Source organism: Cyprinodon tularosa, unplaced genomic scaffold (assembly GCF_016077235.1).
Source record: "Cyprinodon tularosa strain WSP-4 unplaced genomic scaffold, ASM1607723v1 ctg12, whole genome shotgun sequence".
NCBI lineage: Eukaryota > Metazoa > Chordata > Actinopteri > Cyprinodontiformes > Cyprinodontidae > Cyprinodon > Cyprinodon tularosa.
This window is the reverse complement of record NW_024038003.1, coordinates 1,795,112-1,816,244: the sequence shown is the minus strand read 5'-3', so window position 1 is coordinate 1,816,244 and position 21,133 is coordinate 1,795,112. Positions and strand designations below refer to the sequence as shown.

The 21,133-nt window shown below is 38.1% G+C and overlaps 1 protein-coding gene across 12 annotated transcripts in view; it reads left to right on the top strand.

Moving 5' to 3' along the window:
- Positions 1 to 21,133, top strand: part of LOC119773645 (receptor-type tyrosine-protein phosphatase S-like) — a 116,735-nt gene that overhangs the window by 19,639 nt on the left and 75,963 nt on the right. For 6 of the 12 annotated variants that reach the window (XM_038270802.1, XM_038270749.1, XM_038270773.1 and 3 more), the window contains exons 2-4: positions 3,190 to 3,401; positions 8,466 to 8,611; positions 13,210 to 13,351. In XM_038270802.1, the coding sequence (XP_038126730.1) occupies positions 3,257 to 3,401; positions 8,466 to 8,611; positions 13,210 to 13,351 (433 nt within the window). In that variant the 5' untranslated portion in view covers positions 3,190 to 3,256. Of the gene's footprint in view, positions 1 to 3,189; positions 3,402 to 8,465; positions 8,615 to 13,209; positions 13,352 to 21,133 lie in introns of all 12 variants that reach the window. The other 6 variants (XM_038270740.1, XM_038270729.1, XM_038270763.1 and 3 more) reach the window with 1 other exon arrangement.

Sequence of the window (21,133 nt, the reverse complement as noted above, 5' to 3'; positions counted from 1 at the left end):
AGGGTGCACCTAATGTTTCAGTGGCCATGTTGCTGTGTGCAGAACAGTGACCCTGCTTAGATTAATGCAGGGAAAATTGAGTTTCTGTAAGCAGAGAATTTACTTAACATGCTGCCAATGGCGGCTGAATGAGCTGTGATCTGATTTTTCTTATCATGCTCAATTGAGAGGGAGAAAGCTTTTCTATTCAGCTGCTATTACCCGGTGTTAGATAAGGCGAGGGAAGAGTGGCAAGAATAAGAGCCTGTATCAGATAGACGTATTTTCAGCTAAGCTATTTTTAGTTTCGGAGAAGGCAGACAGTAATATGTTTGAGCAGGTCATTAGCCCAATAAGAGGTTGGAGGAATCTTTGATTATAGAGGCCCTGTTTTTCATAAAGCAAAGCAGCCACTGATGCTCTTCTGTTTCTATCAGTATGTGGGGAAAGTCATTGACAAAGCAGCCCTTAATGTTGCACATATTTATTTTAAAATGCATCGTTTAGAAATATTTTGCCAATCTTTGATCTGGAGGTACTTATTTAGTTCATATTCGCTCGATACAATGAGACATAATGACATAAGAACTGACATTCTGAATTTTAAAAAGGGGCTGTCTATGGTGCAGCGGTAGAACATGAGATCCATGTACCACAGTTTTTCGACTCAGCTGTCCCTGGTTTGAATCCCGACTCGAGGACAAAATAAGTGCAAAATAAGTGTTTTTATAAGGTTGCCAATATCTAGAGCGTGAACAAGTTCTGAAACGTGTAGGTTGATAATTTTATCCACAGTCAAATGAGTTCTTAGTGAACCAGGCTGAAAAGCCACTCAGTGCCAAAGAAGCCATTACTTTCTCTGCCTCTGTTGTTTGATGGAGCAAAGCAATGGCATATATATTGGTAAGCAGAGACAGCAGCTGCTTATGGGTCCATGACTTCTTAGGGGCCCCATCACTGACACCTGGTGGGTCCCCTACGCAATTCTAGAGTAGGACGTCTCTATGCAGATGTAATGGTGTGAAAAATTCATCTTAAACACACCTGATACTGAAGTGACTGACCGCATCGGACCATATCTATACCGTAACACATGCCAGATTTCAACATGATGGTGAGCCGTTTAAACACGTCACGAATAGCAAAGCAGACGGTGGTACTTTTAGTTGCTATATTAATAACTGTGTATAGTTCATTAGACGGTTGGTTAAAAATATGCTCATGTAATATGTTTCAAACCGCAAATAAATATCTTAAAAGAACGATGTATTTGAGTATTTTATTTTTTACATTTAGACTTGGAATTATTGGTTACCCAGAGTGTAGATTGAAACCATAACCGTTACATACAATGTGTTAGCCACGATGGATACCAAAATCAGGTACTTAAGCGGAAAGAGGAACTGCTGGAAGAATGGAAAAAACTTCCCAAAAAAAACTGTTTTTTTTTTAAAGAACCAAAGAGGGAAAGGTGGACGTTGCTGCTACAGTGAGTAAAGATTGCGACCAGGAGATGAATGGAGAGAACATTGGTGAGGGGAGGATGGATTAGCATCTCCCTGAAAAGAGTTTTTGGAACTTGAGATGTCTATAACATGTGGTGGGTCGCTGTCAGCAATGGTTCCATTCTAGGTGCGCAGTCACTATTTTTTCAGTTGTGATGTGTGATCATATACTACTGAGAATTGCATTATTGTATCTTCTTGGACGATTTATGGAACTGTTGCCGTATCCTGAACCTTTATCACGTGTTGTACTTTATATGGGGCCCACCCTGATAATGTTGCTTACTGGCCCTATTTGTTGTGTCGTTATGCCATTGGAGCAAAGGGATAAAAAGGAGTGACTGTGCTGTACTCTGGCCTTCCTTTTATCTTCTGAAAGTCTCACAGTTTTTGTGGTCTGAGTGAAGCTCAGACAAGTCTTAAGATATTGTGAAGAATACAGTTCTACGTAGATCCTTACATGTATTTGCCTTCTCTGATTTCATTTTTTTTTACACGTTTGTAATGCTATAAATCCCCTAAAGAACGACTTCCTACAACCAAAGGGCGCTGTCCATTGCGTGACCCAGTAGCATGTGTTACATGGTTTGGAAAAATTGCTTTTTAAGTTCCACGGGCCAAGGCCAAGCAAGATTAAAATTATCTGATCCCTATTACAAGCCAGTTTTTAATGTATATCTGTTTATATGGGGATCACAGCCTGACCTGTCACCTGCATTATTTCTCCCTAGGGGCATATATGTTATCTTGTATTGCTATTTGAAAACAAGAATATATGCATGTGATGTATGACAGGTCAACAAAGGCCCCTTTCTCATTTGGCCTCCCCACCTGCGCTCTGACACATCTTTTGATGAGGGGTGGGGGACCGGAGAGCTCGATAAGACTGAGGAGTTATTGACTCGCTGATGCCGAGCTTCGGCACAGCTTGTCCAAATCTCTGTGAGCACTGAGCAGACAGAGCTGATTTATGTTGGGGCTTCCAGATGTGTGTGGCTCTGTGTAGATGTGTTTACGTGAGCGTGGAGAGTAAAATACCAATGCTAACGCCCCCAAAGACTTTGGATTATCAGGAGGGGTTGCAGATGTATTAAGCAGCAGTATTTCATTCACTTTCAATTGAATTTTGTTGCATTCCTACTGACCTCCAAACCCTTATTGTTTAAATGTTTTCCATTACTGTCACATACTCTTGATAAATTACTGCATTAACACTTGTGTGTGCCGGCAGAACGCTGAAATACTGAACGCTGAGAGGGAATTAAGCAGAAGCCAAAATGAAATTATTAGGGTGTCTAAAGGGGGAAAAAGGATGCTTAAATCTGTATCATTGCAGCTCATTTCATGGCTCACTAGAGAAGGAGACTTATTAATACAGAGGCAGTATGCTGAAAACTGTTTTGTTCAATTTCTTGCCATAGCTATTGAGTGGTGGCTTTATTGTTCTGGCATTAGTTCCATCAGACAGCCTGGTTGAGCTTCTAATCTCAGAGGTCAGAAGTGCCAAGGCTTAAATCAAAAATCCTAATCCCACATTTGCATAACATTTCCTTTGATATTCATACTGATAACTCTTGCAGAATAAATATTTCTTGTACACTAACCTCATGATGCATTAAGGTTGAAGATATTCAGCCCTGAAATTAAGAGCAGTGAATTAAATACCACAGAAATGTGCTTGACCATCGTCTTTTTCTGTTTGCAGAGTGCCTACCCCTGATGAGTAAATCCGTACCTGCATATTAGTCGTCAACCAACTCAGCGACGGTGCCATGCCTTCGTGTAAGCCAGACAGAGCTTTGGCCCAGTCCAGGCGACCCATCCTTGGCTACTGCCTTTGTCCTTCTCCCTTGTGTCTGCTGCTGCCTTTGATTATCCTCCTTACCAGGCCTTGGAACAGCGTGTGTCAAGCACTAGGTATGAAGAGTGATCTACTATACTTTTCTCTTTTTTCCATTTTTCCCTTTTCATTCCAGCATACGAAAGTCAAACAATAAATGAGATGTACAAAAACATGCTTTTACATAAAAGTGTAAGTACATGTGCATGCTCTGTGGGTGTCATTTGAGAAGAGAATCCCGGCCTGTCAGTAAATCAGCTCTGAACTGTGGCATTGTTAATGTGTTTTGATAAGGCGGGAGGTCCCATCAGCATGTTTCTCATCATCTTCTTGATTACAACATCTCAACACATTTCCTGCCTCAGTGGTTGACACACACATACCCCACACACATGCACACGAACAGTTTTTCAGCCAGACTTGGCTATCACTTCTCTGAAAATGTCACCAAGCTGAATATTTTTTTTTGATGAGAGATAAGATATAGGGCTAAATATGGAGCTAAACCCTAACGACATTTGAAATTGGAAAAAGTGCTTTTTCCCCCCCCAATTCTCCTCCTGTCTATCCAACATGGGATACTAGCTGGGGCGTAATGATACATCCAGCTCTCTAAATGAGACAGTACATAATAATTAATTCATGAGATCAAGAAATACAATTTTTTTTCTAAAAATACATAAAAAGTTTCACAAAATACATTGTTTTATGGAAATAATTCAGTCTAAGTTTGACTTGTGTATATATTAAAGGTTTAAACCTGAATCATTTTAAGTAAGCCACAGGAGAGTTCTGGTATCAATATCCGAATACCAAGGTTTAACCTTGGTAGGTTTTCAAAATAGCTAAAACAATATCACACCTTTTCAAAGATCTTTAAATGACAGTCTTTTAAGTGCCAGAAAGTGGGAGGGTTTGCCTACACTAAAACCTGCTGCTGTGCACTGCTTGCTTCTTTACTTTTACCTTAAAAAAGAATGCAAAAGATACTGACAATCATGGCATGGGAACTATAGGACTATGACCCATTAATCTAACTAACATACTGCTGAAAAAAACGATTGCAAGCTGCATTTGCCATACTTGTTAAACAGCTTACTGCTGACTTGCTGCTCGAAGATAATAAATAACTGAGCTTATATCAATTTGTGAGTAGTAACTTATGTTGTTTAATAAAAACAGAGCAGTAAATAATTTTTTTTGTTCTCCCACAATGATCAGTTGAATATAAAAGTCAAGGGTCTTTCTAAAGACTTGTAAGGGTGCTCAGTTGTTCCTAATGTGTTTCTAATGTAATTTCTAATAGTGGTGGCCTAATGGTTAGGGCATAGAGCTTGGAATCCTGAGGTTCTGAGTTTGAGCCCCACTCCCACAGACTGCCACTCTGGGTCTCTGAGCAAGACCCTTAACCCTACACTGCTCCCTTGGCGCCCCACAATGGCAGCCCACTGCTCCCCAAGGGGATGGTTTAAATCAGAGGTACATTTCTCCAATGTGAGATCAATAAAGTAAAATTATTATTATTATTAATTAGTGTTGCGCCAATGCCATTTTTTGGCCCCAATACCGATACCTGATACATAACTGTGCAGTATCGGCCGATACCGATACCATAATTATGTAAAATAATTGCCATCATGGCTTTGTCAAGCTGCTGCCTACCTTTGTGAAGCAGGAAAAAATCTAATACAAAGTGAATCCAGTAGAACAAAATGGTATCGGTGCCCTATTTGTTGGTACTCGCCGATACCGATACCACCATTTTAGGGCAGTATCGGGGCCCCGTCCGATACTGGTATCGGTATCGGTGCAACACTATTATTAATCATGTCTATGTTTTATAAACATGCATTCTGAGCCAAGCGTCACAAAAAAAAAAAAAATTAACAAACAGTAGGTACACGGTGAAAATAAAAATTTTGTAATGTTGAACAAGTGTTATATACTTGTACCCCAACTTAATTAACAAGTTATCCAATGCTACCACCAAGAACATCACTGACTGTATTCGGAGCCTGTGCTCACCAAGACAAAAATGGCATCCCAACAGATTTCAAACTGGTTTGTGTAATATCTTTATTCAGAACACACATTAAGGTCCTGAGGGAGCTAAAACGGTGTCACAAAACAAACAAAAGCTGAAGGCACAATGATGTGCTATCGGAGCAATTAGTTATATTAATGCACCTATAATAGAGCTTGTTGCCCTTTTACCAGTCTTTTAATAGATAGAAAAAACTGAGTCCTCAAATAAACAAAGTATTTCAGCTACTCCTTTTTTATACTGGCTAAAGCACTCCTCTCCTCAACTTCTTGACATAAACAAAGAGGACTTATCCCACTGATGTATGCAAGTTTCTATGTAAAATTAAATGTAATCAGGAAATACAGAGCTCCAAAACTACAGCAATAGGTTTGGTTAATAAACCCAGAAACCAAATCAACCTAGACCAAAAATATGAAAATAGTGAATTATAAACCAAAAAATCTTCAGCAGTTCCACAACAAATACTGCCACATTGAACAAAACGTACTGGAAAAAAGGAGAAAACTGAGCAGCATCTAAATATGTATCCAAAACAGGAGCCAATAAGACTAAATTAAATATTTCTGAGAAGTTAGACTTGAAGTACAAAAACAAAACTGTAAGCTAAAAAAATGGATTTTGCAATATAATTCCCCTTTGATTTCACGTTGCTTGATCCAAGCCCACTTAGGTATCCAATCAGATTAATCTTTATGCTCCTGATAAAAGTCTTTGTTTCCAACCTCTTGATATCCCTTAATATGGAGACTTAATTAACATTTTTGTCAACATTAGGCATATTATCAGTCATCTCAATTAACTATTTCCGATTACTGCTTTGAATTTAATCCAACCCAGTCTGCAAAAATGCATGGTTATTTTATTTATAGTATCTCTAAATTTAACTTCCTCATACCAAATTATCCTTGTAAAAATATATTTCTCATAAATTGCTACACTTCAGTTGCCTTTATTATCTTTATACCAAATGATTTATTTTTCCTCTTTTTTTGGCACTTTGAGCAGGAGATGAAAACAAGTTTGACAGGAGAGAGGCACAACTAGGAGAGGATACATTATTAAAACTAGCTTAAAGGCTTGTGAGACCAAAGCTGGCTGCTCTTAATACATTTGCCTTAAGTACTGTCATTTAAGGTAGAACAAAATTAAACATTTGACCGGAAGATATTATCTAACTGAACATTTCTGTAAGAAAAACTACAGTACATCGACTGATTATAGGCCGACCTGAGGAGAATTTCCAAGTTCCAATTACGTTTTTGTCACTTGGCGTGTCAGAAACACTAAGACATTGTACCCTGTTACCTCTGAGCTCAGCAGTTGTCAGTCACTCACCAGAGTGATTACAAGTCACAAAGGTGTTCCATTAACATCTAACCAGTTGGCCGTCAGCAGTAGATCTTGGCAGTGGAGTGAAACCTTTTATTAAAAAAGACAGAGGTCCTTATTAGGCCTTTATTTCCCAGGAACATCGAGATCATAACAAGTTTCTGTTAAGTGCAAATCCATTCAGAGCCTCTGCTTTGTAGGGCTTTTTCCCGGCTGTCAGAAGAGGCTTAAGTTGTTCCAGTGGGATCAGTTTTGCTCAAGGGTTGGTGCTAAAGTGCGTTTAAGAGAACATAGAAAATATTTTGGACTCAACACAAAGCCAAACATACGACCAACATACGAGCGTGTTCAAACCCTGAGACTAACATGGAAATAATTCATAATCCAATAGGAGGAAGGCTCTTTCTGCCATTACCCCCTGCTTTATTATTGGCAGGGAAATGGTGCAACTTGCATTCAGTTGTGTTTATGTCTGTGGGTCTAATAGGCAGAAAATATCCTGTTCCTGCGTCTAAATACGTCGAGGATAAATTTGTTCAGTCAGATTACTCACTATGTGCTTTATGCTCCTTACTGCTCAGGATTATGGCAAGCATAAAATGAAACCGCATTATATCTGACATGCCAAACACAGGATGCAGCAAGCAAAGGAGAAGGTTTTTTTGTCATGATGTTTTTCCGTCTCTCGTCGAGGCTTTGTAGAGAAAACTTCAAAGTGTTTCGTCTGTCCATTTAAAAGAGAAATGAGTGGGAAAAGAATTAGACCCACTATCTTCCTGTTGTTTGATAGAAGAGTGTTAATTTTATTTTTAATATTATTTGTGTTTTCATGGCTGCTGTGTCTTCAATCAGCACAGCATGACCTCGCCCACCTAGACGCAGGGGAGGAGGGATTCAGGTTGCTATGGCAAGGGTCATCCTGACTTCGCCCTGATGGATAGCAACGATTCGGCAGCTGAAGAGGAGTTAAGCTGGGCACCATGGCAACAGGCCACATACAGATAGCTAGGGGTGGATGCGTGAGGTTGTTTTACCAGTCTGACTCAGCTGCTGCGAAAAGTGTAGGTTTAGTACTGTTGGTTCAATATCACACTTGGAAATTGCTGTTTTCTTGCAGAGGGCAACTGCAATACCTTAAAAAATAGCACATTCCTATGTAATCCCAGAAAACGTCCTGCTGAATTGATCCGTCGAGCAGGAAGTAAATACAGAAGTGTTGGTGGGATATTTAGGATCAGAATACTCCACATTTCCAAATCCTCCCATAGGTGAGTGGCATTCTGCAGGAACAAAAATCACGCCTCTGGTATTTATACATTTAAACCAATTACATGCTGTGAATCTTCAGCCAACACTTCTCCTACCTGTGAAACACTCATGTGGGATGACAGCCTGTGCTGCATACAGCTCTGTGTTGCCCTGCCGGAGAGAAAGGGGGGGTAACGGGTTTGTAAAGAGAGAGAGATGTTCCTCTGAAGCCCAGCCCCATCTTTTATTTATGACCCACAGGAAGTCCTTCAGCTTGTCCTCTAGATGATACCCAGGAAGTAAGCACAATGGCGCAGCCGTCAGGACACAGTTCAGTCTGACCAGTCCCTGAAAGGGAGATGGGGCGGGGCTCTGCAGGAGGAGGAGGGGTTCCTACTCCTGGTTTTAGCAGTTGATTTGATATCATCTAAATATTAAGATGTGGATTTCATACTTGCATTTTTCTCTTGTCCTTCTTTTTTCCCTCTCTCACCTCTGTCTCTTCCCTTTCTTTCAGCTCCACCGAGGTTCACCAAAATTCCCACAGACCAGATTGGAGTGTCAGGGGGTGTGGCATCATTTGTGTGCCAGGCCACTGGCAACCCCAAGCCAGTCGTCTACTGGAACAAGAAGGGCAAGAAGGTCAACTCCCAGCGTATCGAGGTGGTTGTCACAATGCACAATGTCAGCCCACATCACTGCCTAATATCTACAGTATTTCTGTATATAAAGAGTATTTATGTATAAATATTTGTAGCACGAATAAGCTACCTGAAACAAATAGCAGGATTATAAAGCAAAGACATAATAGTAATAAAATATTATTTTCTTCAAACTGATTTTTTTATTATTATTATTGTTCTTAGGATGAATGTGGAGATTCCTGAATAGTTTTCGGAATTTAATTTAGATTAGTCAAGAATAAGTACACTTTGGCTTCTATTTTTAAGAAGAATTTGTTTGGGGTATTGTTAGGGTCTATATAATTATAGAGGGATAAAAAGTAAATAGACAAGACAAAAAAAATCTAATTGACAAACAAAAAATGATATACTATTTTATTTTTATATCTAAGGAATTATTATTCAAAATATTATTTACAATATATCTAGTAGTTTTTATTTGCTTTTCCAGAGTTTAAAGAAAGGGCTATGATTCTATTCTCTGTGTTGTTCTGAGAAGCTTAAAGGAATAGTACACCCAAAACATGATTAGCCTTCATTTTCTACTCACCCCCATGCTGAACAACACTCTGGAGTACTTTTTTGATATCTCAAATGCATCTGGAGATCTGGGAGGCTTCTTGCTGTCTGCTGACATTCAAATAATGGAGGTGCACAGCGCCCAAGGCAGAAAGGTCCATAAAAGTCCACAAAAAACGTTACAATATTCCAACATACTGCTCGTCCAATGTATTCCAAGTGTCCTGAGTGGGTAGCATCCAGAATTTACTCGAAACGAAGTCATTTAGAATGTTTTTAGAGCATAAACAGTAGAGTATAGGATTTCCTGAAAGCTCGTTCACGACGCTACGGAAACCGCGGCAGACCAAACCAGATGAAAGTGCGCATTCAGCTCGGCAAAGAACTCATGCTCTTCCTCAACACTGAAGTCCTCAGACATTTTTCTTTGGTTGTTTCTTTCTTTGCACAGGTAAACAGCACATTTCTTCTTCTACGCTTGCATTATTGGCAGAGCAGACGCTGAATGCGCACTTTCATCTGGTTTGGTCTGCCGGCTTCCGTAGCGTTGTGAACGCGCAGGTGCGCGCTTTCAGGAAATCCTATACACTACTGTTTATGCTCTAAAAACATTCTAAATGACTTCGTTTCGAGTAAATTCTGGATGCTACCCACTCAGGACACTTGGAATACATTGGACGAGCAGTATGGAGGAATATTGACACGTTTTTTGTGGACTTTTTTGGACCTTTCTGCCTCGGGCGCCATAGACCTCCATTATTTGAATGTCAGCAGACAGCAAGAAGCCTCCCAGATCTCCAGATGCATTTGAGATATCAAAAAAGTACTCCAGAGTGTTGTTCAGCATGGGGGTGAGTAGAAAATGAAGGCTAATCATGTTTTGGGTGTACTGTTCCTTTAATAATAAAAAGGGCAGGGATTCAAAATCTTGGAACCACTTTTGATCCATAACCCAAACCCAGTTAAATTTTTTAAGAAACCCACTAAAAGTTGCTGAGCACCAAGTTGTAAGAAAAAAAAAAAAATGCTGTACTGTTTACCGCAGTAAGGTACATTTGCTATATAATGCAAATCAAAACATTTATTTCAACTATAGACAGCTTTTACCAGTCCTCATTCTAGTCAAGATGGCAAAGGTTCTCAGTGGGCTTGCTTGTTCTTTCTTACCATGTTCACTGGGCTTGATGCATCTAATACATGAAACTTGATTATAAAACTGCCTACAACTGAAAGTGGAATATTTAGCAACTAGGAAATGTTCTGACTGGACGTAGGTTGCAGTCTTGATGATATCATCCTTTAATTCACTGAAATCCTGAGAATGAATCATTGTTTAAGAACCATCTGGGGATACTGCACACATTGGTGATGGATTTTTTTTGCAATGAAGGAGATTGGGATGAACAAATCACTAATGTGGAGAGTCGACTCAGTAATTTTTGAAATTTCAGGGTATGTAATATTAGACAATATCAAAAATATCTACAGACTTTTTTCTCCTGTAGCCATATTTATATTTCAATACTCTGCAATTTTTACAATATTTGCAATTTGTTTTTAATTGGGATTTTACATGAGTAACATGTTTGCAGAATATATAATGCACTCTAAAAAGTTCTGGTTAGTATTTTGCAGCTTTATATGCTACATGTGCACTTAAGCTAATTGAAAAGTTCAAGCTGTGAAACACAGAGATGCTCTCATGTTTATTCAGTAAACATGAAGCTAGTTCCTTCACTTGATTAGGATTCTCAGATAGTTCTGACTGAAGCAGAAAATGAATAAATAAAAATCTGGCAGCATTCTAAGGAATATTTTTTCCATCTTACCTTGATACTCATGTATTTTGCATGTAAAGTGTCGGGTCTGCAGTTACAAAGCCCAACTGAAAAGCCGCCAGAAAAGCCATATCTTATCCAGGATTTTTAACAGTCTTGTCTAAGTTCTTACATAGAATTTTTGCTTTATTCCTAACAAACGGATGCTTTGGCCTACCTTGATATAAGGGAGCATAACTGTCTTGCAATTTTTCAATGCTATCTTTAACTTCAAAGCCAATATTTAACAAAGTTACACAGTTTGTTCCATTTGATTCTGTGCATGATTGTGGCTGTCAGCTTTATTTTTGTTTCAGATATTTAATGCAAATAGTCCTCTTTTCTACCACAAGCAAAGCAAAGAGCAAAGGTGATAAATTAAAGAAAAATTGAAGCTCTCCTCAAAACCTTAAGAATTACACGCGACAATGGGGTAGGAGCTACGCCTTTAGAACACCCATGAAGCGTGTTTCTAAATCAACAGAAGAGATAGATGTTTTTAACACTCAAACGCTGTTGATTGCAATGCTCAATCACACACATATTTTTTCATCTATTTAAAGATATGTCTTTTTTTCAACAGGGCAGCAAAGCAATTACAACCTATGCCAGTCACAATTTGCATTCTGCTCTCCAGCATTTCCAGATGTTAAAGAAAGTTTATTGGCACTAGATCTGCCATACTAGTGCCAATAAACTTAAACTTGAAGCAGAAGGTCCACAAACTTTAAGCTTAAACTGTTCCAGGGCTGCAGCAATGAACTTATAAAGACATTACTCAGTCTTATATCACAATAAGCAAACACATGCATTCTATACAACTGTGAGAGGACTTAATGTCTAACAAGTAGCTTCATTTATCATGTGTAGAGCAATAGAAAATGCTTTTTCTGATCATCAAATATACATGACAAGAGATTGGGATGGAAGCTTTTAATAGTGCTTCAATTTGTCCCTTAATTTGATTTAATTGGGGCTAAAACAAAGTGGTTGAAGATAAAAAGGAATCTAACTATAATACCTTAATTTGCAGTGTACTAACTTCTGCTATAATGCTATTATCTTGATAGCATGCTGTTATTTTCACTTACTAAATAAGAAAAGGATTTCTTCCTTCTGCTGTATGATGCCTTTTTAACCCAACCTTCTACTGGTATCATTACAATCACTGAATATCACAAAGCAGGCTTAAATCAGAGGCAAAGTGAGCTTTGGCTTAGTTTTTCTGAAGATGTTTCAACACTGACTGAAAATTTACAAAGACATCACACACTATGTTTATATTTCAGAATCCAAATTAATCTGCCCTGAAGATAAATATTTATATAGCGCTGCTAGAACCATTTTTAGGAGCAGCTCTCCTTTCAGTTTTCAGAAGTAGACAAACAAAACAACTATGGCTTGTACCCATTTAGTGCTCTTAGTCATGTGCAGTCTTCATGAGAAAGAACTCTTTAAAAAGGAAGCTGCATTTCAGACAGAATGATACGAAACGCACAACAATGAAATCATTTTGCAGATTTTAACTGAGGTTTAAGGTTTCATTCCTGAGCTGCTTTGGCTTTTCTGTCATTGTGAAGCAGGAAGCATTCTTTTAAAAAGATGGACCTTTAGAGTGGTAATTGGTAACCTTTACAGGTCCGGATAAATTAATTACTTTCTACTTTGAGCAGAATGAGGCCTGCAGTGTAATCTAGCTGCTAAAGTAAACTTATGACTCCATTACTTCAGTATGACAGATTAATGGGAGTGATAACAATTTTCTCAGCTACCTTCAGTCAAACAGTGTGAATAAACTGCACATTATTTTCAAATAATGATTAGAAAGAGGTAATTCAAATTCACACAGTACTATTTGAATTTCACCCAAGATCATATTCACCTTTAATTTGAAAGCACACATATTTGTAAAAAGCTAAATGATGCAAACAAGGGAGTCATCCAAGGAGATTCTCATTTTAGGTTTATTGCAGGAATGTGACTTAATTGTTTTCTAAAGATTAATTTCAAAGTGGTTTGGATTCACAGTGTTTAAGAAAGCTAATAACCAGGCTCTGAAGCACATTTTACTGGTACATAACTTATCTTGATAACTTACTGAAACAAAATCAGGATAGCAGTGCTATAGAAGTATTATTCTCTGATCAGAAGAAAATATAGTTCCTTTTATACAAATTAAAGTTTTAATGCTTACTCTGCTCTGACTAATATATCCTGCTCTGTGAATCCTGTGGCTGTCCAGACCATAGAGTTTGATGAAGGTGCTGGAGCCGTGCTGAGGATCCAGCCTCTTAGAGCTCCTCGAGATGAGAACGTCTACGAGTGTGTGGCACGCAACAACCAGGGAGACATCGCCATCACTGCAAAGCTGGCCATTATCAGAGGTAAGAACACAGGGACAGGCTCCCTTTATTCATTTGGACACGTGCGTCCTCTTACCGCTCTTCGACAATGGAACAAAGCCACACCCCACCTTCCACATCAGGCTGCAGTGAGCTGTTCTTTTTATAGTCCTTTGGAGTGCAACCAAGCATGAACTGGTCGCAGTGAAGGCCAGCTAGTCTGTTGGCTCAGGGGTATTTGAGCATTCCAGCTTGCTGTAATCATTCCGCTTCCTGGCCAGAATGAGGGTGTTAATCTAATGTCTACAGTCTCCTTGCAGAGAGACCTTTCTAAGGATTTGGCCCACCAAGTTGTGAGTTTGCATTGCAACATGTGGCTGTTTGCCGGGGATTTGGCCACTGGCTAGTGGCCCAGCACAGCTGATGTAGCTAGGTGAGGAAAGAAACAGTGGTTTCCCAGACGGTTGCTTAAACATGAGAAATCATTTGATTATGCCTTGCTCTGGCAAGCAAGGCTTTCTTGCCAGGAGTGATTTAGTAGGAGAGGAGAATATGGGGGAGCTGGTCAAGAAGAGGTGAGAGGAGCTATGATGGAGGGATGAGGAGGTGTGGGTGAACCGAGCAAACCGAGTGGATTGTGAGAAACAATAGAAATGAAATGGGATGTCAAAGGAGATCGGGTTGGGGGTGCAGAAGATGGATGAGGACTGTAGAGCTGGCAGGGCGATGTAGTAAGCAGAAGGCTGGTAGCCCAGGGAATAGACTCCTGCCCATCTGTTACTGGGCCCATCATCTCTGCACACATAGCCTCAATCTAAAGCACATTACCACAGAAACTGCACCTCAAGGGTCAGCCTCTTTGTGTGTGTGTGTGTTGCTCTCACTTTAGTTGAATAAGCTTTTATTTCTCTTGGCTTTTTTTTTTCTTATTTCATGATGACATTCCTATTCTGTGTCTTGACTATAAAAATGCTCTGCCTCAGATAACGTAATGCAGGGCATCATTAAATGAATTTTTACTCAAAGCTGTTAAGCCATAAGAATTACAAAAGTCTTTCTGTTTCATCTGCATGCTGATTTAAAGTGAGCTCATGAAAACTACTCAGACAACCCATATCAATTACTTGGACAGAAAGACAGAAAATTCCAACAAGAATTATTTTTGTTTTCGTAAATCGCGAGCTGTAATCAGCCCAGTATATTCCCCGCGGTTAGGTTTGTAGTAATATCATAAATCTATCCAAAGCCCATCATGGAGGAAAAGTTACAAGATTAACTAGAGTAGTAAATGCTGGAATATCAGGAAAAGCTATTCTTAAAGGTATTGTGGAGGATCTTTGCAAATTTTTGAAAATTCCACTTTAAAAAAAATGCACATGCACAACCCTGTATCCGCTCCTAAGAGGGAATGCCTATTAAACACATGCGAGAGCATGCACAAGTGCATTTCTCTTCATTTTACTAGCAGGAATGTAAAATGGATTTCTCCAAATAGCATGCCAAACTTGACCCCTCGACCTGTGCTTTCAGTGTGTACGTCATCGCATTAAAGAATCTCCCAAAAACACTTGTTTTTTCTCTGCTGAGGCCTTTCTTTTCTTCTCATGCACTTCGTAAACAATTTTTCTCTTACGACCCTCGGCGAGCTTTAATTACTGGCTGAAACCGTAGCTTACCACACATGCACCTGAAAGTGCCCATGCGCAGAAACGAAGCACTATAATAACAATTTGGAAAAACACTTATTTTTTATTATCAATCTGGAAAAAGAACATCCTCCTCTCTACCTTTAAAGGCAGATTCTGAGTAAGGATAGAAATTGTTTTTGTTAAAGAAAAAGTGAAATATGTAGATACATTTGAACTCTATACCAGTAAGCAAATATAATACTATTTATATTGTTTATATTGTTATTTATATTATACAAATATAATCACTATTTTTGGTACCAGATATTTCTGATGCTTATATAGAGAACCTCAGTTGTACATGTGCTACTAATTAGATTATTCCACCCTGCTGCTTTCCCAGCTTGATGAACACTACTGTCAATGAGAAACACAGACGTGCCTTACTGACAAAAATCCAACAATACACCTCCTACTAATGGGTGTGCTTTCGTCATGAGACACCATTTTGATGTACAAATGTTTATATAAATCTAATGTAATTGGTCACATTGATTCCCTTTTGATGCCATGAAAATGTATTTTATTTGAGAAGATGGTGACAGAGACCCAAGGTGATACAAACAAGATGCGATGCTGAATCTTCTAATACCTCCTCTGCTATTCGTGACAACCACATTACCTTTACTTTGGTAATTGTTCTGTTTCTTTATCCTGATTTGTTATGACGTAAATGTTGAAGAAGCATCATCTCATCTCTTCACCTCTGATTGCCAGAAACTGAAATTTGGATTTTAAAAAAGCAGCTTTGTGTTTTCGCTGCTATAGCAGTGTCTTCTCATCACTCTCATCTGTATGTCCTTCAGAGTGACAGGCAGGAAATTGGCTGCTGTATCAATAGAAGCTTCTAATATATAGCGTTTTTCTCATTCAAAAGGTTTCCCAACTCATAATCGTCATTTTAATTAATTAGTAAAGATGCCATAAATAAATACATTTTTAGAGATAATTTATATCTTTGAAGTGCTAAACGGGTGTTCAATATTTTTAATATTTTTTCTAAATGGTGTTTTATATTTGTAAGCATGCTTTAAACGGACATTTTTTTTTGCGAGTAAGTGTTTTTAATTTGTGTCTGTATGTATTTTCAGCAGGGTGTCATGTTGAGAATAAAGATTCTATATTTTAAAACATCACTGCTCGGCATAGAATTTTCTAAGTCAGTTTTAATCAGTAACAGTTATACAGCTTTCTTTTAACCATAGATAATCAAATGATGTCTGACTGATTATATTAAGGGAAAAGCTTTTTTTTTTATCTCTGTACTGACAGGTGGAGCACATGGCATATTTGGCATTTTAAGAGGCTAACCGTTAACCAGTCGCAGCACTCTCACTGTTTACCAATCATATCTTGTCTGTCATCCTGTCAACATTTCAGAGTTTTTTTTCTGCTGGGTAAACAAAAGGCTGCCACAGCAATGATTTACAAGTGTGTGTTTGTGTTTTTTTTTTTTGGGGGGGGGGGGGGGGGGGGATTCTTCTTCTAAGTGCTAATTTAAATGACTGTTGTCAAGGAAGCCTGACAAGCAGATTTTATAGGCCAAATCTGTAAATGCAATGTACTGATAACTCAAGAACAAGTGCCTCCAAAAAACCCACCATCATTATTTGGGCCGGGTAGATGTACTCTTCACTGACAGAAAAATAATTAGACATTTGCAGTTTGTAGAGTAGGGATAGTAGTTAAAAACAACAGAATGGATTTTAGATTATTTTTATTTTCATTCAGCAAAAAAAAAAAAATAAATTGTTACCAAACACCAAAAATAAATGTGTTATTAATGTAATAGACATTAGACAACTTTTATTGTCATTTTGTATACACAGAGTCAAAACGAAATATCGTTTTGTATAATAAAGGTTAATTGCCAGGATGGTTTATCTAAAATGCTGGCCAAATGGAAAGTGGGTAGAAATAATTGTGAGTGGAGATTCCCAGTTTTAAAACAAACCTGATGTTTACCCTTTGAATATTTGATACTACAATAGCTATGATATATAATCTCTCATATCCTTTTTTTTATTATGGTGTTGCATAAGAAAACAATAAATTATTTATGTGTATATGTTTAGTTTTATGTAAATATATATTTATTATCCCATAATAGGCCTCAGAAGGACCTTCTTTTGCCTATATTCATATCTTTCTCAGCTTCAGAGGTGGGGGGGATGCTGGCTGGGGTCTTAATGAGTTCAGATTGTAGCAGTGGTTTAGAAAAGCTTCCGCTGTCAATCTCATGGGTTTATAGGTATGTAAAGTGTTAGTAAAACGGCCTAAAAAGCCTCTACATCAGGCAACAAATTTGCTGAGTGTCATTTAACAAGCCTTTCTCCTTAGAACATTCATTAATTATTTATGAGCAGAGACGACATTACACGTGTACATAAATGGATTAGAAAATTCAGTTCAATTTAGCTGTGCTTATATAAAATTACTTAAATGCATGTAAAAGTCAAAGTGCTATTTAGCAAACAAGTGGCATAAAGAAAATCTATTTTCAGGGAAGACATGAAAACAGTCAGGAAAAGTTTATACAGTAAGCTTGATTTGCAATGGAAGTATACAAATTAGTAAAATATGTTAGTAATATCAATCAGTATTATTAATATCTATCAATAATACCTGTAACTAATATAGATAAAAAGAATTTAAAATTCCATAAAAGTAAAAAAAAATGTTCTGCACGAGTCGTTCAATAAAAAATGTAAAAAGGATTAAAGAGTCAGAAAGCTTTACCTCTGACTCAAGTCTTAGAAATCTGAGAATGACAAGTAATCCAAGCGTGCTCTTTGGCATGCTAGGCTTTCAATCAGTCTTAGCTATCCTAAGCAATTGAGGACTGTATGTAGTCAAAGTAGTTTTCAATAAATTCTGAATTCAGTAAGAGGTCACTATACTCCCAATACTTATGTAGAAATATCATTAGTTTTCACATCCCCCTTAGGATCTCTTGCTCTAATATTGTGTATCAGCTGAGGGATAACACCCATCTATAATTACAGTAATCATACACTGAATTGTCTGTGTCTGTTTGAAAGAAAATGTCCCCTAATTTAAGAGCTGTTGAAATGTTTTTGTTGAACTAAAGGTGAAAAAGACGAAGATAAGATGCTCAGTAGTTGTGGTGGAAACTCCAGTAAAGGTTTCACACCTTTTTTTAGCACTTGGTTAGGTATGGGTGACAAAACTTTTGGGTTAAAGAAAAAAAACCTCAGATGCGTCGAAAAATTTATTTGACATCAATAATTCAAGGTTTTGGAAATGGGACCCTACCCTTCTTGCAGCAGCTCATTCCTTTACTTTGGATTTGTAAATATTTGTAGTAATTTGGAGTTTTATAATTGCATTTCTTTGTACTCAAATATTATACACTCACCGGCCACTTTATTAGGTACAACTGTCCAACTGCTCGTTAACACTTATTTTCTAATCAGCCAATCACATGGCGGCAACTCAGTGCATTTAGGCATGTAGACATGGTCAAGACAATCTCCTGCAGTTCAAACCGAGCATCAGTATGGGGAAGAAAGGTGATTTGAGTGACTTTGAACATGGCATGATTGTTGGTGCCAGAAGGGCTGGTCTGAGTATTTCAGAAACTGCTGATCTACTGGGATTTTCATGCACAACCATCTCTAGGGTTTACAGAGAATGGTCCGAAAAAGAAAAAAACATCCAGTGAGCGGCAGTTCTGTGGGCCGAAATGCCTTGTTGATGCCAGAGGTCAGAGGAGAATGGCCAGACTGGTTCGAGCTGATAGAAGGGCAACAGTGACTCAAATAACCACCTGTTACAACCAAGGTGGGCAGAAGAGCATCTCTGAACGCACAGTACGTCGAACTTTGAGGCAGATGGGCTACAGCAGCAGAAGACCACACCGGGTGCCACTCCTTTCAGCTAAGAACAGGAAACTGAGGCTACAATTTGCACAAGCTCATCGAAATTGGACAATAGAAGATTGGAAAAATGTTTCCTGGTCTGATGAGTCTCGATTTCTGCTGCGACATTCGGATGGTAGGGTCAGAATTTGGCGTCTACAACATGAAAGCATGGATCCATCCTGCCTTGTATCAACGGTTCAGGCTGGTGGTGGTGGTGTCATGGTGTTTGGAATATTTTCTTGGCACTCTTTGGGCCCCTTGGTATCAATTGAACATCGTTGCAACGCCACAGCCTACCTGAGTATTGTTGCTGACCATGTCCATCCCTTTATGACCACAATGTACCCAACTTCTGATGGCTACTTTCAGCAGGATAATGCGCCATGTCATAAAGCTGGAATCATCTCAGACTGGTTTCTTGAATGACAATGAGTTCACTGTACTCAAATGGCCTCCACAGTCACCAGATCTCAATCCAATAGAGCATCTTTGGGATGTGGTGGAACGGGAGATTCGCATCATGGATGTGCAGCCGACAAATCTGCGGCAACTGTGTGATGCCATCATGTCAATATGGACCAAACTCCCTGAGGAATGCTTCCAGCACCTTGTTGAATCTATGCCACGAAGAATTGAGGCAGTTCTGAAGGCAAAAGGGGGTCCAACCCGTTACTAGCATGGGGTACCTAATAAAGTGGCCGGTGAGTGTACAGTGCATAATCTAAAGAAAAGCACGGTTGAAACACAGATAAACACAGCGTCATCATATTTTGTTGCACTGCTCTTAGCATGTCCGATGATGACGTCAAACAAACAAACAAAAATAAGACAGAGAATGTAAAATGCATCCAGGTCTCTGAAAAGTGTTGTTAATCAACTTTGTACCTTGTAGTTAGGCGTTCTTTGATCATTAAAGGACACTTTCAGGACTGAAATTACATTGTTTCTGGTGACCTGGAATAATATTCGGTTGCACAATGAGGGTAGTGACATGGCTTCTCTCCTGATCTGGGTAGTAGTACAGAAAAGGAAAAAGACTTGCTTCAAAATCAAAGCCAAGGATTTTTTAAACAATTAATCCTACAAAATAGTTGCAACATTTTGAATGGTTAGTCCCTTCAAGCACCATAAAAAACAATTTCCTCACCACTCTCTCTGAGATTTAGGGTCCTGGGGTCTAATTTATAAAGTTTGCAGGGCATTAACTTGCATATGCGACTTCCATGCAAAGGAAAGTGTGCATTCCGGTATACAGGTATGGAGATTTGGAAGTCAGTGGAAACTGGAGACACAGATGGTGACTGTAGGGGAACTGAAGCCATGATCCAAAACCACAGTGTGATAAATACTGTTTCACCACTGCTGAGCTAACATTTTTCAAAAATAAAAAGTTCATAAGCAGCTTAGATTCAAACTATAATATAATAAGCACAATGCTGCCTGGATATCCTTCTCAATCTGACCAGTCCCCACATTAGACTCTAAAGGTGTTAATAATTACACTTTATTTTACTAACAATGTCTACCAAACATTTTCCTTGGCTGTAGTTGCCACTGGTAACCATTAAATAAACAACACAGTTCACAATGACTTTCATGTGGTGCATTGCATGGACAATTTATGGTTGAATGTGGGCGTGTAGAGGGACGGACATGAGGTGTACACAAACTTTGAAGCATCTATGAAGGAAAATTGCTTGGTTTTGTGAGTGCATGTGGTCTCATAAATCAGGATGTTTTTTTCACCATACGCCATTTTAAAAGTCTTTGCTGTATGTCAATGTTATGTATAAAATTAATGCTATGTATAAAATGAGATCAGTTACCAACTATATATATATATATATATATATATATATATATATATATATATATATATATATATATATATATATATATATATATATATATATATATATATATATATATATATATATATATATGTATATATATATATATATATATACCGTAAATTCTCTAATATTGGCCTGTATTCCATTAGCGGCCGGGACTCTAACATTGGCCGGTCTCGCTGTCAGAGGAGGTAAATAATGGCCGGTCTCTAATACAGGCGGGGCTATAAATATATATATATATATATATACACATATATATATATATATATATATATATATATATATATATATATATATATATATATATATATATATATATATATATATATATATATATATATATATATATATAAAATAACTAAAACTAGGTGTAGTACACTTTTGAACCGATGAAGA